The sequence below is a fragment of the Erythranthe guttata genome, chromosome 14 (genome assembly GCF_056151865.1).
Source record: "Erythranthe guttata isolate IM_541 chromosome 14, IM_541, whole genome shotgun sequence".
Lineage (NCBI taxonomy): Eukaryota > Viridiplantae > Streptophyta > Magnoliopsida > Lamiales > Phrymaceae > Erythranthe > Erythranthe guttata.
This window is the reverse complement of record NC_142546.1, coordinates 23,012,168-23,029,243: the sequence shown is the minus strand read 5'-3', so window position 1 is coordinate 23,029,243 and position 17,076 is coordinate 23,012,168. Positions and strand designations below refer to the sequence as shown.

Sequence of the window (17,076 nt, the reverse complement as noted above, 5' to 3'; positions counted from 1 at the left end):
CATGTCACATTTTACGTACTAGTAGTGCACTATAACTGCAACGTTCATGTCATGGATAACTAAAATGAAAAATGTATCAACCAAAATTACAAATAAAAATTAATTTATTTTAGAAATAAAAATCTCATTTTTAATACTTTAAATATTAGATAAAATTCAAAAGGTGACGACTAAAGTCAACATAAAAGACTACAAATATAAAATGTTTCAGATTTCTATATAGCAACATTGTGCAGTTTTTTCACAGCAATTTTAGTTCAAACCTTAATCAAAAACATAAGAACAAGATTCTTAACTAAATCTCTGCAGTAACAAGCTTTCAGCTAAGCTAGGTAAATAAATCATTACCCTCACCAAAACACAAGATTTTTACGTTTCTTACCGCCCCGAAAAATACGCACACAGCTCGTCCCTCAAAAGCGAACCATTCTTATCAACAGCTTCACAAACCTCCTGCCTATACCCCGGGTCATGGTCCACCGAACAAGTCAACTCTCCGATATCGTCGTCGCCCTCCTCCGACATGTCGATAACAATGTTGTGAAGAATGCAACAAACGAAAATAAACCTAGGCAGCTTATGCTTGTCCGGCCTCCACATATCCCCTCGAATCATCCGCCACCCTTCCTTCAGCCTCGTCAGCGCCTTCTTCGCCACCAAATGGGTGGCGATAACCCTCTGGTTGAACTCTGTTTTGGTCTCCGTTAGTTGCTTCCCTTGATAAGGAGTTATAAGCCACGGCAATAACGGGAATCCATAATCGCCTATTATGTACTCCGTAATTTTTCCTTCTTCGTCTTGTTCGGATTTTTTCAATCTCTCCCCGTTTTGACATAATTGGAAGAAGGTCGAGTTTTCAAGAACCGAAGAATCGGTCATTTTTCCCGGCCACCCCGTGACTATGTCGCGGAACCTCAAATCGGGGTCCACCACAGCCTGGAGGACCATGCTGTGAGCCCCCTTCCGATCGACCCAGCTGTCGGCTTCTCGATCGGACGATGTCAGCAGCATGGTGATGTGCGTGGTGTCGATTGCGCCGCAGCAGTTTGGGAGGCCGCGGATTTTTTCGAACTTGCGTTTGATTTCGGTGAGTTCTTGGTTTGTGGTGGGCCACTGGATGTGGTGGGTCCCGCTTTGCTCGATGGCTTCGACGAAGCGCCAGGTCACCTGGGAGACGGTGGAGTGGTGGGTCCCGAAGGACTCGCCGATGGAGATGAGGGAGTTTCCGGTGCCGAGGCGGCGGAGGGCGAGCGCCACCTGGTCGTGGAGGGACATGGGCTTGCCGTTGATGAAGGCGAAGTGGGTCTTGGCTGTCATGTGGTCCTTCACTAGGGAGCATATGTAGTCGAACGTCTTTCGTGACATATTGAACGTCGACTTGAAGTCGTCTGGATTTCCTGTGAAAAGAAAATTATAATCGAATCCGAGAAAATTATGAATGGAAGAAAGAAAAAAAAAACACTAATTTCCGAGGAATAATAACCGAGTCAAAGAATACTACACAAACAGGCAGGAAATTTAACGAGCAATTTATCGAATAAAAACGTTAACTCGTGTAGTATATATTTCTCTGGAGCAAAAATGTATGTCAATCATGTATCTATCGTAGTTTAAAGGAGACAGCCTCGAGTGCAAAACCGAAAATGCCGAATAAAACCTACAAATCTTTCGATTTTCATCCACTCCGAAAACTGAATAGCAATGCCTTGTGATCATAATCCAAAGCTCCCGTGTTCGTTTCTCAATATAGACAGTTATTAATTAATAGTCAATATCATCAAACGCACTTTCACACCTCGTATTCCTTAATCCGCGATGCCCTATAAGACATTCTAAGACTTAGGTCACTTGTGACAGTGTAATTCAGAGCAGATATATTAGCAGAACTCACTACAGACAATCGAAATCAACTATTTTCCGATATTTATAAATACATTTTATTGAACCAAGACCATACATAGCGTATAAGTTCTTCTAGAACAAATATTCTCAGCAAAGTGGAAGGTATAATTAGTAGAAATAAGATCCTGCAGAATATCCCTTAAGTTCTCGTCGTTTTGGTCCGTTTTCCAAGTATCCATTCTATATCCTTAATTTTCTTTTATTATACTCGAGTCATCTCTGTTTTGCTAGAAACAGAGAAGACAAGAAACTAAACCAACAGAACACAACCCGAAAGATAGATTTACACCAAAACATCTGCCAAATTTTCTGACAACAGATGAAAAATAACGTCTAAATTCGAGATATACTCGTTTATGTCCAAGGATGTTCTTTTAACAGTGTACGAGCTTCGATGTACTAAACATAAATACGTTTAAATACATATCAAAGAACAAGCAGCAAAAACCTATCAGATAAAAGAGCTCAAATCATGAGATAAATTAACTGATTATTGTGTCGAACATTTCAACACAGGTTTACCCACCAGATTCGAGAAACGGGGATTCTATATTATAATTTTTTTCTTAATAACTACAATGTGAAATGTGTATTCGTTAACACTTGGCAGAAGGAAGTTCTGAAGAACTATCTACTCCGTTTCACTGTAAAAAGGATAGGATACACTCTCGTTGAATAAGGCATCGATAATTCCTATGTTTCCTCATTGAATTTGCTAATGCTCGTTAAACAAAACAATTATTTACAAAATACTCGATCTGCATCGCAAATGCATTTATTCAAAATCTAAGAACAACAAATTCCCTTTCCGATATCAAGGTCATCGTTATCGAACCAATCTCCGTATTCTCTAGGATCATCAAGTAAATAAATGCACGAATACGATATATAATTACGGATCCGGTCGCATTAACTCAAAATTGCCAAATTAAAAAATAAAAATCACAATCGAGCAAAACGAAAATCCCAATCCAATTAAGTGCAGATAATCAATTTTTTTTTTTTTTTTTTGCGATGAACAGCACCCAACGAAATACCCAAACACATCATAGAAATCAACATTTCGCAATGTAATTCGAACTGTTTGCAAATTAAAAAAAAAATTAAAAAAAAAAATCAATTAATAATAATAATAATAAATAAAAATAATTAAAAATTTACCAGCAATTTTCTTTGATAAAGCATCCCACCATTTTGCAGAGCCATCCTCTTGTGAAGACCCAGAAACCAAGTAGTTATCTTCTTCTTCTTTATTATTCTCCACTTTCCTTTTCTTATTAATCCCTCTCAGAGGTGCCATCACAAATTAAATAAATAAATAAATTCCCCAATTGAATCAAAACCTAGAAATCACCACCGATTTCAAAAACAAACAAAACACCGTCAGAATTCAAATACAACCCCCACCCATTTGCAAAATGAAAACAGAGATTGAACGCAACGGCCGTATAAAGATCATTCACAAGTTGCAGAAACGAAGAACATGCAAGTACAGAACAGACACACAAAGCGCCTCTACATACATACATATATATATGTGTGTATGCATATGTGTATAGATGATTAGCTACAGAGTAAGTATCACACACCAATACGGGTGTGTGTGTGTGTGTGTGTTACCTGTGTTGGAGTGGTTTGTGTAGCATGCAAATTGAAACAGAGAAAAGTTTTTACATGAGAAATCTGAAGAAAGACATTTATTTTGGGGTTTGTGTTTTTTGTTTAAGACAATGTGCTAAGACAAATGAGAGACCATTGATACAGGTCGATGCTGGAAAGACTATACTTACATGGGTTCTGAACCAGAGAGCGGGGGGTGGGGGTGGGGTGGGTATGGCGGGGTGGGGGGTGGGGGGGTGGGGGTTAGCTTAATATGATTATTAATATACAATAAGGGCAGCCATATTTGATAAAGAAAATTATAAGAATATTATCTTTTATATATATATATGGTTTTTATAAGAGAACTATAGGTACTCGAAGTGCACGGAATAAACTCTGTTCTCGTACAATAATTACGTAAATCGAATGAAAGATGCAAATCATACTGAACTTTTGATAATATTAGAAGTTAGACATAGGAAAAAAATGAAAAAAAATACAAAATTATTGAAGGTTGTTATTATTTATGAAATTAATAGGAAGAAATATGAAATAGTAAAAGGGTTGCTTACACTAAACAAAGTCAAAGGTTACAAAGTAAATAATGAAAAGTTTGCAAGTTCCTCAAATATATTACAGTCCATCGAATTTAATTCGGACGATATCCTTTACGATTTGATAAATTAACTTTTTTTTAATGCAGGTGTGACGTCATAATTTTCATTTATTGGAACGCGTGTACTTCACGCGCGAGACTTGATACATAATTTATTGACCGGACAACAGAAAATAATGTAGGAAATATTAGACTGATTTATAGTTAGATTTCATATGCATGTAGTAAATTATTCATACATTATTACATTTTTATGTAATATGACAACTTTATTTTTTATTTTTGTTATTTGATAAGAGAAGCACAGTCACTCGAAGTGCACGAGGAATGTACAGCGCTCAAATGAGATGATATCAATAGATAGGCATAGACGAAAGTGAAATATAAATTTATTCTGGTTATTAATTATGAAATTACTTGGAAGAAATACGAAATACTAAAAGGGTTACTTTAAAAAAAGTCAAGGTTACAAAATAATTAACAAAAATTTTCAAAGTTCCTCAAATATATTACAGTCCGTCGAATTTAATTACGATGATATCTTTTACGATTTGACAAATTTGCTTTTCTTTAATGCCGGTATGATGTCATAAATTTTATTTATTAGAACACGTCATATTTCATGATATTGCGTCACATAATTTATTGACTACACTACAAAATTAAGGTAAGAGAGATTATATCGATTTATCGTTAGATTTGAGCGCATGTATTAATTTTATTTACTTATTTATTTGATAATAGAACCCACAATCCCCTGAAACGCACTTGAAGTGCACTAAAATGAGATGAAATCAGTAGATAGCCATAGAGAAAAGATAAAAATATAATAATTTTAAAGGTTATTAGTTATATGAAGTATGAAATATGAAATATGAAATATGAAATACTAAAAAGGTTATCCTAAAAGAAGTCAAAGGTTACAAAATAAAAACGAAAAATTTCACAAGTTCCTCAAATGTATTACAGTCCATCGAATTTAATCACCGTGATGATATCATTTATGATTTGACAAATTAACTTTTCTTTATTATAGGTATGGCACTATAAATTTCATTTATTAGAATACGTCATATTTAACGGTACTAAGATACAAAATTTATTCATTAGACCGCAAAAGTTAAAAGTATAAAAGATTATAAATTTTGTCGTTAGATTTCATAAGCAAATAGTAAATTATTCATATACGATTACGTATTTATGAAATATTACCACGATTATATTCATTCGTTCACTTTTTAAAGGAATGAATAATATTGCGTAAAGTTTGTTGCATTAAAAAAAAAAAAAGTGAATGACGAAAAAAAGTTAAAAAAAAAATAATAATAAATTAATTCAACGGAGGTCAACACGACGGTAGTGAAAATTGGGGTCATTTGTCGAAATTGGTTAATTGGTGAAATTGAGCTTGAATTAAAATTTAGGGGCGTTTAGAAAGTTTTGAAATAATACACGGGTCTCATTGAAATGGTCTAGAAAAATCCCAACTTCAGCCTTATTTAAACCGTTTAACGTACTTGTTGACGGTGAAACAAACGGAGGGACTCAATGTGTCAAAATATGACAACATTAGTGTGTATTTTATTAAACTAAGGTAAATGAGGGACTAAAAGTGTAAACTGTACAAACTTGAGGGACCAAAACCGTTATTATTCCAGAAAATTTGATTACGAAGAAAGAGGACCACACCAAGCCCACCTAAATTGAGGGCCCTGACCCAATTCAAAAACCGGATAAAGCCCATTAGGCCTAAGAACCTACCTGCTATGGTTATTAAGCCCAAATAGAACCTAATGAGCAAAGTGAAAAACAAAAGTGAGTTTTTTTTTTTTTTTTTTTTTTTCCGGATTTCAATTTTTTTCAATTTTAAATATTCCAAAAAATAAAAAAATTACACGTTCAATTTCTAAATATTCCAAAAAAATGATTACAAAATTTGAAGCATCACCCTTCACATTCAAAATTTATGGTTCCGCCACTGTCTTTTCAAATCATTTTTGTCATACTCAAAATTGCTACCCCGGTAGCCGCTTTCTTTAATTTTCAAAGAAATTACTATCGATTTATAAATTTGATTGTAAATTCAGATGAAATATCGTTTATTAGCGCATATGTTAAAAAAAATCAAGTAGGGAACACCATAGACCATAAGTTGATAATGCAACCTCAAAATTCTCATGTTTCTTCTTAGGGGCACTTGTTCAACATTTGTACCATATTATTTGTCTATTTAAAGAGTATTTTGTCAAAAAATATTTGTCATTTTACAATCGCAATGAAACATTAATTGCACTACTTTAAATTTTACCATATCACTCTTAATTAATCACTTTACAATATTTTAGCGATTTCTTATGATTTTTGCAATAACCTATGCAAATTTATTGATTTTTTTAATACGTGCGCAACAAAAAAAACGACATATAAAATGAGAACGGGCAGTACTAAACCTATATATCACAATGTGAACCCATGATACGGTCAACACAAAAAGTCTCATGATTCTTCTCAACTTCTTGTTTTCATGTAAAAAAAAAAAAAAAAAAAAAAAATCGCAATTTGCTGGAAAAATGAACCCCATACAAGTGACAATTTTATTGAATTTCCCCTATACAAAAAGTCAAACGTAACGTGGGAAATCTTGCCCCACCCCCACAAGGGTTGTTTTCAATGAACTAAACGAACTGAAACTATTTCTCAACCATCAAGATTCAATGGCACCAAATCCTATAATAATTAAATACTCTAATTTCAGCCTAGAATTAAAAGCACATCCAAATGCAATTGCAAACTCCAAAATATGTATATTGGACACTAGTCTTCTTTTACAGCACCAGAAGGGGCATTTTTGGTAATTCATTTTCACAACACTTTTTTTTCTCATTGCCAATATTGTACTTTGTACTAAATGTGGACCTTGCCGTGTGACATGAAATATTACCTTAAATCCTACCAGTCTATATTTTTTTTTCTTAAAGCATAATATTTTTATTGCTTCATTTATTCCATTCATTATTCATATGTAGTAGTTGCTCGAAAGATCACAATCAACTCTAACCAAAATTCAGGGTATTTTTGGGGTGGGTTTATTAAAGGGTAAATTCCACTTTACCCCCTTGTACTCTGCCCAAGAACCACTTTACCCCCTCGTACTCTTAATTTCGTCGATTTACCCCCTTGTACTTGTACAATTTCCCAATACAACCCTCTTCGTCAACTTTTTTCGATTTTGACTATGACGCCATTTGGTCAAGAGTCAAAATATTGACGTAAATATTGAATTTTTTCGATTTTGACTCTCGAGATTAGAAAAGAGAAAGTTTCACACATTCATATATTTTTTTCTTTGCACTGGGTGGAATCGATCAATTTTTGGGTCTTGATTTTTACTAAGTTAGGGGTTCAATTTGGGGATATCTTGCAAGGGGAAGTGGTGGGAGAAGAAGAAATGACAATATTGACGGAGGAGAAACGACGCGTTATAGACAGTGGCAATTTTGTAATTTACAGAGTTGACCAAATGGCGTTAGAGTCAAAATTGACAAAATTTGAAGGAAAGGGCTGTATTGGGAAATTGTACAAGTACAAGGGGGTAAACCGATAAAATTGAGAGTACGAGGGGGTAAAGTGACTCTCAGGCAGAGTACGAGGGGGTAAAGTGGAATTTACCCTTTATTAAATTGCATTAATTCTCTTCCGAATCCATTGGGTTCATAGTAAGATATTACTCGAGCTTGGAATTTAAGTCGGGACAAATGCTTTAAAAAATTCTGAAGGTGGCCGTTACATAAATTAGAGATTTGAAAAATATTGGGAGCCATAACCCCTTAACACCGTGGCCGTATGTTGGCTCAGCCACTATAATAAGAACAAATCGTATTCTTGTTTGAAGAATGCCACCCTCCATAAAATACATTAGTTATTTATCTTTCATATATATACTTATAATTTAAATTTTCAAAACACATCCGGTTTACATAAATTGACATGTTTATAAATATTTCTTAATTTCATCCAATCAAGTCTGAGTTAGGAATTCATCTTACAAATGGGTCGCAAACGACTCGATTTCAATTTCGATTGCCAACATTTTATAACTCAAATTATTTACCAATATGTGACTAGGAATTTATATATGTAACAAGATTCTGATTTGATGGAGGAGTTGAAACGAGCTTGTGTAAAATACAAGTAAACTAGTACTAAACGAATCAGACACAAAAAAAAAGTAGACATGTGAAACTGTGGACAGATCAGAAAAAATAAAGTGACGCACAACTGTTACTTTCTTCTGCCCAAAATCATACACAGTGAAACTCGGAGTACGTACAAACAAAACTCACCGATCGGCATTGTAAGAGGTGGACCTTTTCAACGTCGGAAATTCCTCTTTCTTTGTCTCCACTAAGCTCCCGCTGAAGTACTCTTTCTCCTCCAGTTTCACCCTCCCCCCGCCACGTGGCAACCTCATCTTGTTGTAATTGCATATCAGCCCCTGTCCGGCCCCACAGTCCTTGAACGAGATCGAACCGCAGGAAATCAACTGCATCAGAACGGACGATTTCCCCGCCCTCGAAATCTGGTGCCCGCTCGTCGCCGTCGGCTCCTCGTTGATCGTCTCGGGACGCATTACCAGGCGTTTGTCTGCTTTCATCAAGGTTTCCAGGGTTTCGGGGCTGGAGTCGGACTGCGGCGGTGAGATCTCGATTTCGTCTCGGTGAAGTTCCTTTTCGTACGGTTCCGTGCTTTTCTCTTCCACTATCTCGTGAGTCGGACGGCGCCGGCGGCGCCGGCCATCGTCCGTCTGGGTGGAAGCATCCGCCGCTGCGGCGGATCTGCCGGAGGACTCTGTTTTGTAGACGTTGTACTCCTGGAGGTTGAAGTCGATGGAGCTGCAGGACTGATTCCGCCGCCGCCTCTCGGATGTTCTGGCGCAGTCCATTTCGCCGTCGTTGACTTGCGGCTGCTCCGGCGCCGGTAGCGGCCGCGGCAGTTGCCTCTGCGATGAGGTAGCAGTGTCTGCAAACGTGTTGTCCAGAAGCTCCGAGCCTTTGAGAACATACTCATGGCTGTGCGCCGGGTAGATGAAATCGTTCTCCGACAAATCGTGCCACACAAATCCGTTCTTATAGCTCCTGAATCATAAATTCCATCCCCAAAATCAAAATCAAAAATCACACCACAAAAATCAACAACCGTCGGAAAAAAAAAAAAAAAACTAATTACCGTTTGCAGGACCAGGAATACAGAGCCGCCATGCCTTTTCCACGAAGAACATTCAAGCGGCTGATTACATCTGGATTTAAAAAAAAAATACAATTATCCAGTGAACAATAATTTCCAAATCCGGAAGAGACGATTAATCTGAAATCGATGAAATTACCTCTGAGAAAAAGGCCGTGAGCAGAGGAAAGAGGAACCTCCATGAAATGTGGATGTTCAAGCTGTCCATTTCTGGAGAGATAATAAACAACGGCCACTCTCCGATCGGTTTTCAACTTGTCGTTCAGCGGTTCACTCCAAACTTTGGTTCTCTCAGGGCTAATTTCGTCCCTCTGTTGATCTCTCCACACCTTCGTCAGCTGAAGCTCCGTCATTCTGCCGGATCTGGACCCCGAAACCGCCATTGTTGATCTGTTCGCACTAATTGATGATCGTACAGAGTAGTGAGAGTCAAAATCAGTCCATTTTATTAGCAGCTTTATTGGAATTTTGAGGTATGATGAGAGAGAGAAGAGAGAGAGAGAGTAGGGGATTTATATAGAAGAAGAAAAAATGGGGAAGCGGTGCAAATTATGGGGGTGTGTGTGTGTGAAAAGGGAAGGCGGGGTGTGGAGGGGAAGATTCAAATATTGATGCGGGAGACAACAGCTAACAAACAAACTTTTTTTATCATACATTACATTTCTGCTCCTATCTTTTAGTTTTCAATTTCAGTACCTTTTTGGCATTTTCTCCAATATATACTTCTCCCATTTAATATTAATATTTATAACAAAATATTGATTACTGATATCATTATAAGTGTAGTTTTTGCAGAATTAAATTAATGATGAATTTTCTTCTACCCTCTGCTTTTTATGAAAAAAAGCAAAATCTTATAAATATGTTATTAAATAATTCACTTGTAAAAGTAAAACTAAGTTCACAGTTGGTCAAAAGAGTTGACTCCCACATTCCACTCTTTAGTCTCACCTAACATTGACTATTGCCGACCCGTTAATTGCGTTCCTAAAACCAATCCATATTAAAAATGCTTTGAATGTGGGACCCATCTTATGCAGCTTGCGTTGACTGGCACTCTATCCTCCCCCACCGAGTCGCCGTCCACCCTTCAAACACACTGAGTCAAATTAATGAATGTTATTATCTCGAGTAACCAGAAGTTCGCTATATTGCAAATTTCAAAAATTAAAATTAGTGTTCAGTAAGTCAAACCCCTATCAATGAATAATAATAAAATTCAATCACTCACTAATATATTTGCGAAAGTATTACTTCTATTTTATTAAAAACAATTTATGTTCTTTAGTTAGTTATATTTTATAAGGTTCACTAATGTAATATATGTTTTGATTTTTTTTTTTTTTTTGTTGTGTTCGAAACAGAAAGCTGGAGTGAAATAGAAATGCGGTTTTATCTTGTTTGATTATCTTTATGGACGATTTTCTGTTAAGATTTGTATTCCATTTTTTTGATAATATCCAAGCCTGTGTAGGATCTTTTCAGTCTGTTTTGAGTTTGAAGATATAATAGTTCGTACATGTACAAATTAAAACTCCATAAATAAATAATACAGTCAGGACAAACAAAATTCTATTAGTTTAGCAAAATAATAACGAGTACATTTTCACGAAGTTGTGTCCAGAAGAAATTATTATTTAATCGAGATTTATCAATTTATTGAATACTCATTTATCGAAGTTCTATTGTATTTGATGTGGGCCAAAGAACTTAATTCAACAAATGTACTTGAATTATTCTAAGGGCTTATTGTATTTGATGTGGGCCAAAGAACTTAATTCAACAAATGTACTTGAATTATTCTAAGGGCTCAATACGAACCAACCTACAAAATTAAAGCCCAAAAGATTTCAAGATCCACAAACATTCGATTTTGAGTAAACGAGATATAGTAAGGCCCAATAAATGGGCTTTCTATGTTAATTCTGGCCCAAAAAAAATGATATTTCAAGGGGCAAAGTGGTAAATTTATCTAGTTAATGCCTTTCTTCCTACCTAGATTTTTGTCAAAGAAGCATTTGGAATGAAGACAATATGCACAAGTGCCCCACATATGTCTCTATCTTATCTCCACCTTGTATTTAATATTTCATATAAAAATGAAACAAATTTGAAGTGTAGTGGCCATAGAAAATGGTGCCTTCCACGTCATTTTTGTTCCTTTTTTAGTGAATTATTTCAATGTTATACCCAGTGAATGTTACACCTGATATTTTTTTATCGTTGATCTACACATTAATATGTGTGTATTTGTGTACTAATTATTCATAATAAAAATCTATAAGGTTTATTTCACTTGATTTAGCATAATATAAACTATTTTTGCGACACTTTCAAACCCCACTTGCACCATCACAATTCACACCCCCTAAAGTAAGGAGCCACCACTCCCCATATAAAGTTTTATATTCTTATCGACAAGGTATTCATTATTCATCAATCTTTGATGAAGACAAATTTTGGAATTAATTTGTGATTTATATAATATAGGATTTGAATCTAGCTACAAATCTAAAAGAAAAGCAATTAAATAGGAGAGTAGAAAACAAGATTTTTCATTTTGTTCAATCTTAAAACTTAAAGAGTGCGCTTTAAATAGTACACATTTAGAATGATTAAACAATATATCACTAGGGAATTAAAGTTAAAAAAAAATAAAAAAAATCATGCATATCTATATAGTACTTATTTTTAGAAAATTATTATTTCTATTGAATTTAAGTGCCAGGACCGAATATTGCCAAGTCATAGCGAAACTAATACAATGATGCAATATCCCACTATTTTCTTAAAATGATGTTTAGACAGTGGTATCATTTTCAAATGATAATATATATTTATTTTTATATATTTCAGTGTCTGCCAATAAATTTTCTGCTTTTTGGTTTTTAGTGGTGCTCGTATTTATATATATATGGCAAATTTTGGCCACCCTTGGTAAGGGCCAATTATGAAAGAACCCTTCTTGTTTTGATAATTACAACTATCTCTTAACTGTGTATTTTCTTATGAAAAAACCCCTCATTTAGTAGGTAAATTTGACACCGTAGTGGTGGAAGTGTAAAAAATACATAGTTGAAAAGAGATTGTTGTAATTACTCAAATATGAGGGGACTTTCTGTAATTTGACCTTACTTTAGGGGGTTGGCAGTAGTTTGCCCATATATATATATATATATATATATATATATATATATCAAGGGTGCAGATTCTACTGGATAAAACTAAAGAGAGACTAATTGATTCTTGAAAAGATGAAGATTCATCCTTTTTCTACAACTATATGACTAACTACAATGAATTTTCATTAAACTAATTTAATTTTTACTCTTACCCCCTATTTATAATTATAAAATGTCCCACTAAGTGTACCCCTAATGTTAATTGGTATAAGGTTAGCTGAAACAACCAAAAATGGAAACTACCGAATCCAAGTTGAGACTGAGGAATATGCTCATCCTATTATCTTCTATCACACACAGACACGCGCGCGTGAATATATTATGAATTAGATAAGCGAAGCCTTGATTAATCGAAGAAAATGGAACGCCACAAAAGCATGGTAAATGGTAAAATTTAAAGAAAAAACTAAAAAAATGAATAGCAAGTTGCGAAAGTTAAATCAACATATCATCCACTTAGAGCAACTCCAAGAGTAATGTGCAAACCTATTTTTTACATTTTTTACATAATTTCAGCCCAAAACTTGAGCTCCAACAACAAAATGGGTAAATGCAAAACTTGCCCAATTGTGATTTTGGTTTCTCAAATTTGAGAAACCAAAACTACTATTTAACAAATTATGTAAAGATAAAAAATAATAAATTTACCACTATCCATCCCTTTCAACACACACACACACACACACACACACACACACATATATATATATATATATATATATATATATATATATATATATATATATATATATATATATATATATATATATATAAATTTAGTTATTCAAAGTTGTTTTGGAATTCAATTTTTCAAATTTAGTCTTTTTATTGAGAAATATTATTTTTTATTAATAATATTATTATTTCAAATAATTTTTTAAATGGTCGTTACAATACGGTCGTTCGAATTTGCTCGTTGAAATATAGTTGTTTAATTTTATTTAAACTAAAATTTTCTAAATAAATAAAATATGATAATTGTGTAAAATATAAACAATGTTGTTGGAGTGTGAGGTTAAAAGTGATAGTGTATAACACTGTTCGTCTCTTAAATTATAGATATAAACAATCAGTTTTTAAACAACTGTTGGAGATGGCCTTATATTCAAATAATTAAAGCCAAAAGAAGGAAAGGGAAAAAAAAAGCAGCACTTACTTTATAGTGGGGCGGCTTTTGCATCACATATGTTGTATAGGCATATTGTCCTATCATCAATCATCAAATAATCAAATCGCAGATAAAATGTAAGGCGACGATCCCTCATCACGTATCTATCATACCCCAATTTCTAATATATTAATTAGTCTCTTGCAAATTAAGAAACAGTATATTCTGTACACCTTCCGTATTGGCCGAGAAATCATTACTATATATATATCAGTAGCACACGCTCCATAGTATACTAGAGTCAATCAAGAAAGAGAGAGGTATATATATATAGAGAGAGAGAAAGAAGATCTAGAGAGAGAGAGGTAAAAAATGGAAAATAAAGAAGAAGCGAGAAAAGGGCCATGGACAGAAGAGGAAGATGCCCAGCTGGTACTTTACGTGAACTTGTTCGGCGATCGCCGATGGGATTTCATAGCAAAAGTATCAGGTTTGAAGGGTTTGGCGGGAGACACTATATAGGTATGCTTGTTTTTTTGTGCAACGCCCACGCGCATGGTACTACTCACCATGCACGAGCCGATAATAAAATAAACTTAATTAAATTCTGTTCTGTTTGTAAATAGGTCTGAAAAGAACAGGAAAAAGTTGCAGGCTCCGTTGGGTTAACTACCTTCACCCGGGCCTCAAAAAAGTCAAGATGACTTCTCATGAAGAACGACTCGTTCTTGAACTTCACTCGAAATGGGGAAACAGGTTTCACTTTTTACCCATCCGTCGATTATTCTCAATTTAATATTACTATATAACTGAAATATGGATCGTGCAATTTATTTAAAGATGGTCGAGAATTGCAAGAAAATTACCTGGTCGGACCGATAACGAGATCAAGAACTACTGGCGGACCCACATGAGGAAGAAGGCTCAACAGAGCAAGAAGCAGAAGAAATCCATTTCTCCGATATCATCTTCGGATAACTCTTCATCATCCTCATCGATATCCAATAGCCCTACTACGGAGGATTTTACTCCGGCAAAGGAGACGAGTTTTTACGACACGGGCGGTGTGGAAATAAAGGATTTGATGATCCCTGCTGCTGCTGCTGCTGTCGAGCCTGGAGAAAGCAAGAAAAACGGTGTGGAGTTAGCAAAAAGCGGCACCAAGGAGGTGTATTCCATGGATGACTTATGGAAAGAATTCGAGTTTTCGGGGGAAAGATGCGAGCTCACATGGCAAACGGTGGTCTCCCCCATATGGGATTACTGCCCATCGAATGATGACTCCTTCTTGTGGTCCATGGATGAAGAAGACGAGAAAAGCAAGATGCTGATGCAGCCAATGGGTGATCAGTTTTATTCTTTTCCTTTTTACAATTATAATATATGACTGGCTAAGAACCTTAAGCAAGTTCATTTTTTAGTTATTATATTAAAAGGAATTGGTTCGTAGAAGTTAGGTCTCACTAGGGTAAGGGAGTTCTCATTAACTGTTGTACAGTTTCATATCTATTTTTCTTCAGCAGTTATGTGATCAAGTACGTTGTAATATACCGATCATCTAATGTATGAATGTGAAATAATTTGTTTCTTGCTTGTATAACTAGTAACATGAGCGATGCATGGCACATACATATTTCTAATTAATAAGTATATAAAATATGTACATAGGGTGCATTCATATTACGAATATAAAAAGTTCGATTCTACTGTTGGGAATTGTTATACAATAACTTTACCAATTTTCTGAAAATGGTCTAATTAAATGTTTTATTTTATTTATTCTTTGGTGGGTGTAGTGGCTATTCCCTATTTCGCACTAATTAAAGGTACTTTTTCAAATCCAACTTTCCCCATAGAAATCATCTTCCTTTCCTAATTGTATAGAATTTATAATCATTGCAAAAGATTGAAAGAGTAACCAACGTTCATGCACTGTGCACAAATTAAAGACAAGTATCCAATTATAAAACTAAAGAATTTAGATGCGCTCAACGTTTTTCGAGTATTTACATCGCCCACGTTACATCAAGCACTATCGCACAAATATAATACAAAGCACCCCATCTTTTAGTAAAGCTATCTTTCCGTAATTGTAAGTTATTCTGATAAATCGTGAGTCAATGAAGCATAGATGCACAATAGACGTTAGCTAGGATAACAAAATTTAGTGGATGTGCATCGTAAATTCAGATGCATTTAACTTGCTCGCATATCAAAAAGCAGTTACCTACATATCGCGCATAGTAAAAGAATCCTAGTACTGTACTTTACCTCACACTTCTTCTACGAGCTTCTTCTTCGTGGGCCATGATTCCAGCAGATGTTGTCACAGCAATATATCCAAACTGCAACGTTAAATTCAAATTCAACGTATTAAGTTCCATAAGAAATTTGGTACGAGAAACGAAACTTTTAGCACGTGATTTTGTTTATTTAAACACGCAGTGCCCACCCTCGTTTACAGAAACGAACGAGCTATGTTCTGTTTTCAATAAAATGATTTAGATGAGCTTTGAATTTGGAATAAATCGAATTTGGATAGAAGTTAATATAACTATCGACGGAGAGGAATACTATATGATCATCAAATTCCAATAAATCATCTTAACAAATTGAATCAACAGTACGATGACAATAGTTTGCATAATTAATCCATTATTCAACAGTCCCTAAAATCAACATTATCCAACAGAGAAACATCATTCAAACCAGATGAATACGGAATCGAATTAAAGACAAAGAAGAAATCTAGATCCAACCAATGGCACAAAAAACATTTCCACAGCTCAAATAATGCGTTCCACAACCAGAAAGGAGAAAAAATGAACCCGCGAAATACTCGCAAAATTTTAACATAAAAAAGGCAAAAATAAAAATGAATCGAAAATTAATTCAATCGATTAATCGGATACACACACAATAGTAAAGGCCGACGAGCAAATTAGTGAATTACCTGAGAAAAGCCGCCGGTGCCGCTTCTCGTAGTTGTTCAGCTACGAGACGGAGACGAGTAAATCAAGCTGCATTTTTTTTTTTTCTTCTTTTCTTTATGAAGTAGAATATAATTTAAAACGGCATCGTTTTAGAGTTGGATCCGAGGCCCAATATTTTTTTACTTTAATTAACAATCTTAAATTGAAGAAATAATATAGTGTAAATAAGCCCGGCCCACTAACAATCCTAGCCCATTGCACAGCCCGTTTCTCTTAATTAAATATTTGTTTTTATTCGGATCAAATAAAATGGAAATAGAGAGGAATTAAATAATTCTGAATTTTCCGTTATTATTTTATATCCTAAAAATGTTTATAGTTTATACTTAAAAAACATTTATTTTGAAATGGATGGAGTAACTTTAAAAATAAAGTCAAATAAACACCTCATTATTTTTCGTTCTTTCCCCCCTTAAATATTTAGGGCAA

General features: G+C 34.8%; 3 protein-coding genes across 6 annotated transcripts; 1 reads left to right on the top strand and 2 right to left on the bottom strand.

The window, feature by feature from the left end:
* Positions 1 to 190: 190 nt before the first annotated feature.
* On the bottom strand, positions 191 to 3,675 carry LOC105959176 (PIF / Ping-Pong family of plant transposase). Of its 2 annotated transcripts, XM_012983221.2 has the most exons (3): positions 3,523 to 3,675; positions 3,064 to 3,245; positions 191 to 1,397 (listed from the first exon to the last, which is right to left on the bottom strand). In XM_012983221.2, the coding sequence occupies exons 2-3, from the start codon at positions 3,200 to 3,202 to the stop codon at positions 379 to 381; spliced, it is 1,158 nt and encodes a 385-aa protein (XP_012838675.2). In that variant the 5' UTR covers positions 3,203 to 3,245; positions 3,523 to 3,675; the 3' UTR covers positions 191 to 378. The 2 variants fall into 2 exon arrangements, with proteins under 2 accessions (XP_012838675.2, XP_088670195.1); XM_088814069.1 differs by lacking the exon at positions 3,523 to 3,675 and having other exon boundaries at positions 3,064 to 3,406.
* A 4,573-nt stretch (positions 3,676 to 8,248) lies between these two features.
* LOC105959175 (UPSTREAM OF FLC protein (DUF966)) lies at positions 8,249 to 14,660 on the bottom strand. Of its 2 annotated transcripts, XM_088813088.1 has the most exons (5): positions 14,521 to 14,660; positions 13,703 to 13,752; positions 9,504 to 9,763; positions 9,347 to 9,416; positions 8,249 to 9,255 (listed from the first exon to the last, which is right to left on the bottom strand). In XM_088813088.1, exons 3-5 carry the CDS (start codon positions 9,745 to 9,747, stop codon positions 8,460 to 8,462), a joined length of 1,110 nt encoding a protein of 369 aa, XP_088669214.1. In that variant the 5' UTR covers positions 9,748 to 9,763; positions 13,703 to 13,752; positions 14,521 to 14,660; the 3' UTR covers positions 8,249 to 8,459. The 2 variants fall into 2 exon arrangements, with proteins under 2 accessions (XP_088669214.1, XP_088669215.1); XM_088813089.1 differs by lacking the exon at positions 13,703 to 13,752.
* On the top strand, positions 13,950 to 15,254 carry LOC105959172 (transcription factor MYB59). 2 transcript variants are annotated; one of them, XM_088813090.1, is made up of 3 exons: positions 13,950 to 14,144; positions 14,281 to 14,410; positions 14,495 to 15,254. In XM_088813090.1, exons 1-3 carry the CDS (start codon positions 14,027 to 14,029, stop codon positions 15,039 to 15,041), a joined length of 795 nt encoding a protein of 264 aa, XP_088669216.1. In that variant the 5' UTR covers positions 13,950 to 14,026; the 3' UTR covers positions 15,042 to 15,254. The 2 variants fall into 2 exon arrangements, with proteins under 2 accessions (XP_088669216.1, XP_012838674.1); XM_012983220.2 differs by having other exon boundaries at positions 13,950 to 14,176.
* Positions 15,255 to 17,076: the final 1,822 nt, after the last annotated feature.

Coding starts and splice junctions, on each gene's coding strand:
- LOC105959176 (XM_012983221.2), bottom strand. CDS start 3,202: ATGGCACCTCTGAGAGGGATTAATAAGAAAAGGAAAGTGGAGAATAAT. Junction 1,398..3,063: donor TTTATCAAAGAAAATTGCTG/GTAAATTTTTAA, acceptor TTCTTTTCACAG/GAAATCCAGACGACTTCAAG.
- LOC105959175 (XM_088813088.1), bottom strand. CDS start 9,747: ATGGCGGTTTCGGGGTCCAGATCCGGCAGAATGACGGAGCTTCAGCTG. Junction 9,417..9,503: donor TCACGGCCTTTTTCTCAGAG/GTAATTTCATCG, acceptor TTTTAAATCCAG/ATGTAATCAGCCGCTTGAAT. Junction 9,256..9,346: donor TATTCCTGGTCCTGCAAACG/GTAATTAGTTTT, acceptor TTTATGATTCAG/GAGCTATAAGAACGGATTTG.
- LOC105959172 (XM_088813090.1), top strand. CDS start 14,027: ATGGAAAATAAAGAAGAAGCGAGAAAAGGGCCATGGACAGAAGAGGAA. Junction 14,145..14,280: donor TTTCATAGCAAAAGTATCAG/GTTTGAAGGGTT, acceptor GTTTGTAAATAG/GTCTGAAAAGAACAGGAAAA. Junction 14,411..14,494: donor CACTCGAAATGGGGAAACAG/GTTTCACTTTTT, acceptor ATTTATTTAAAG/ATGGTCGAGAATTGCAAGAA.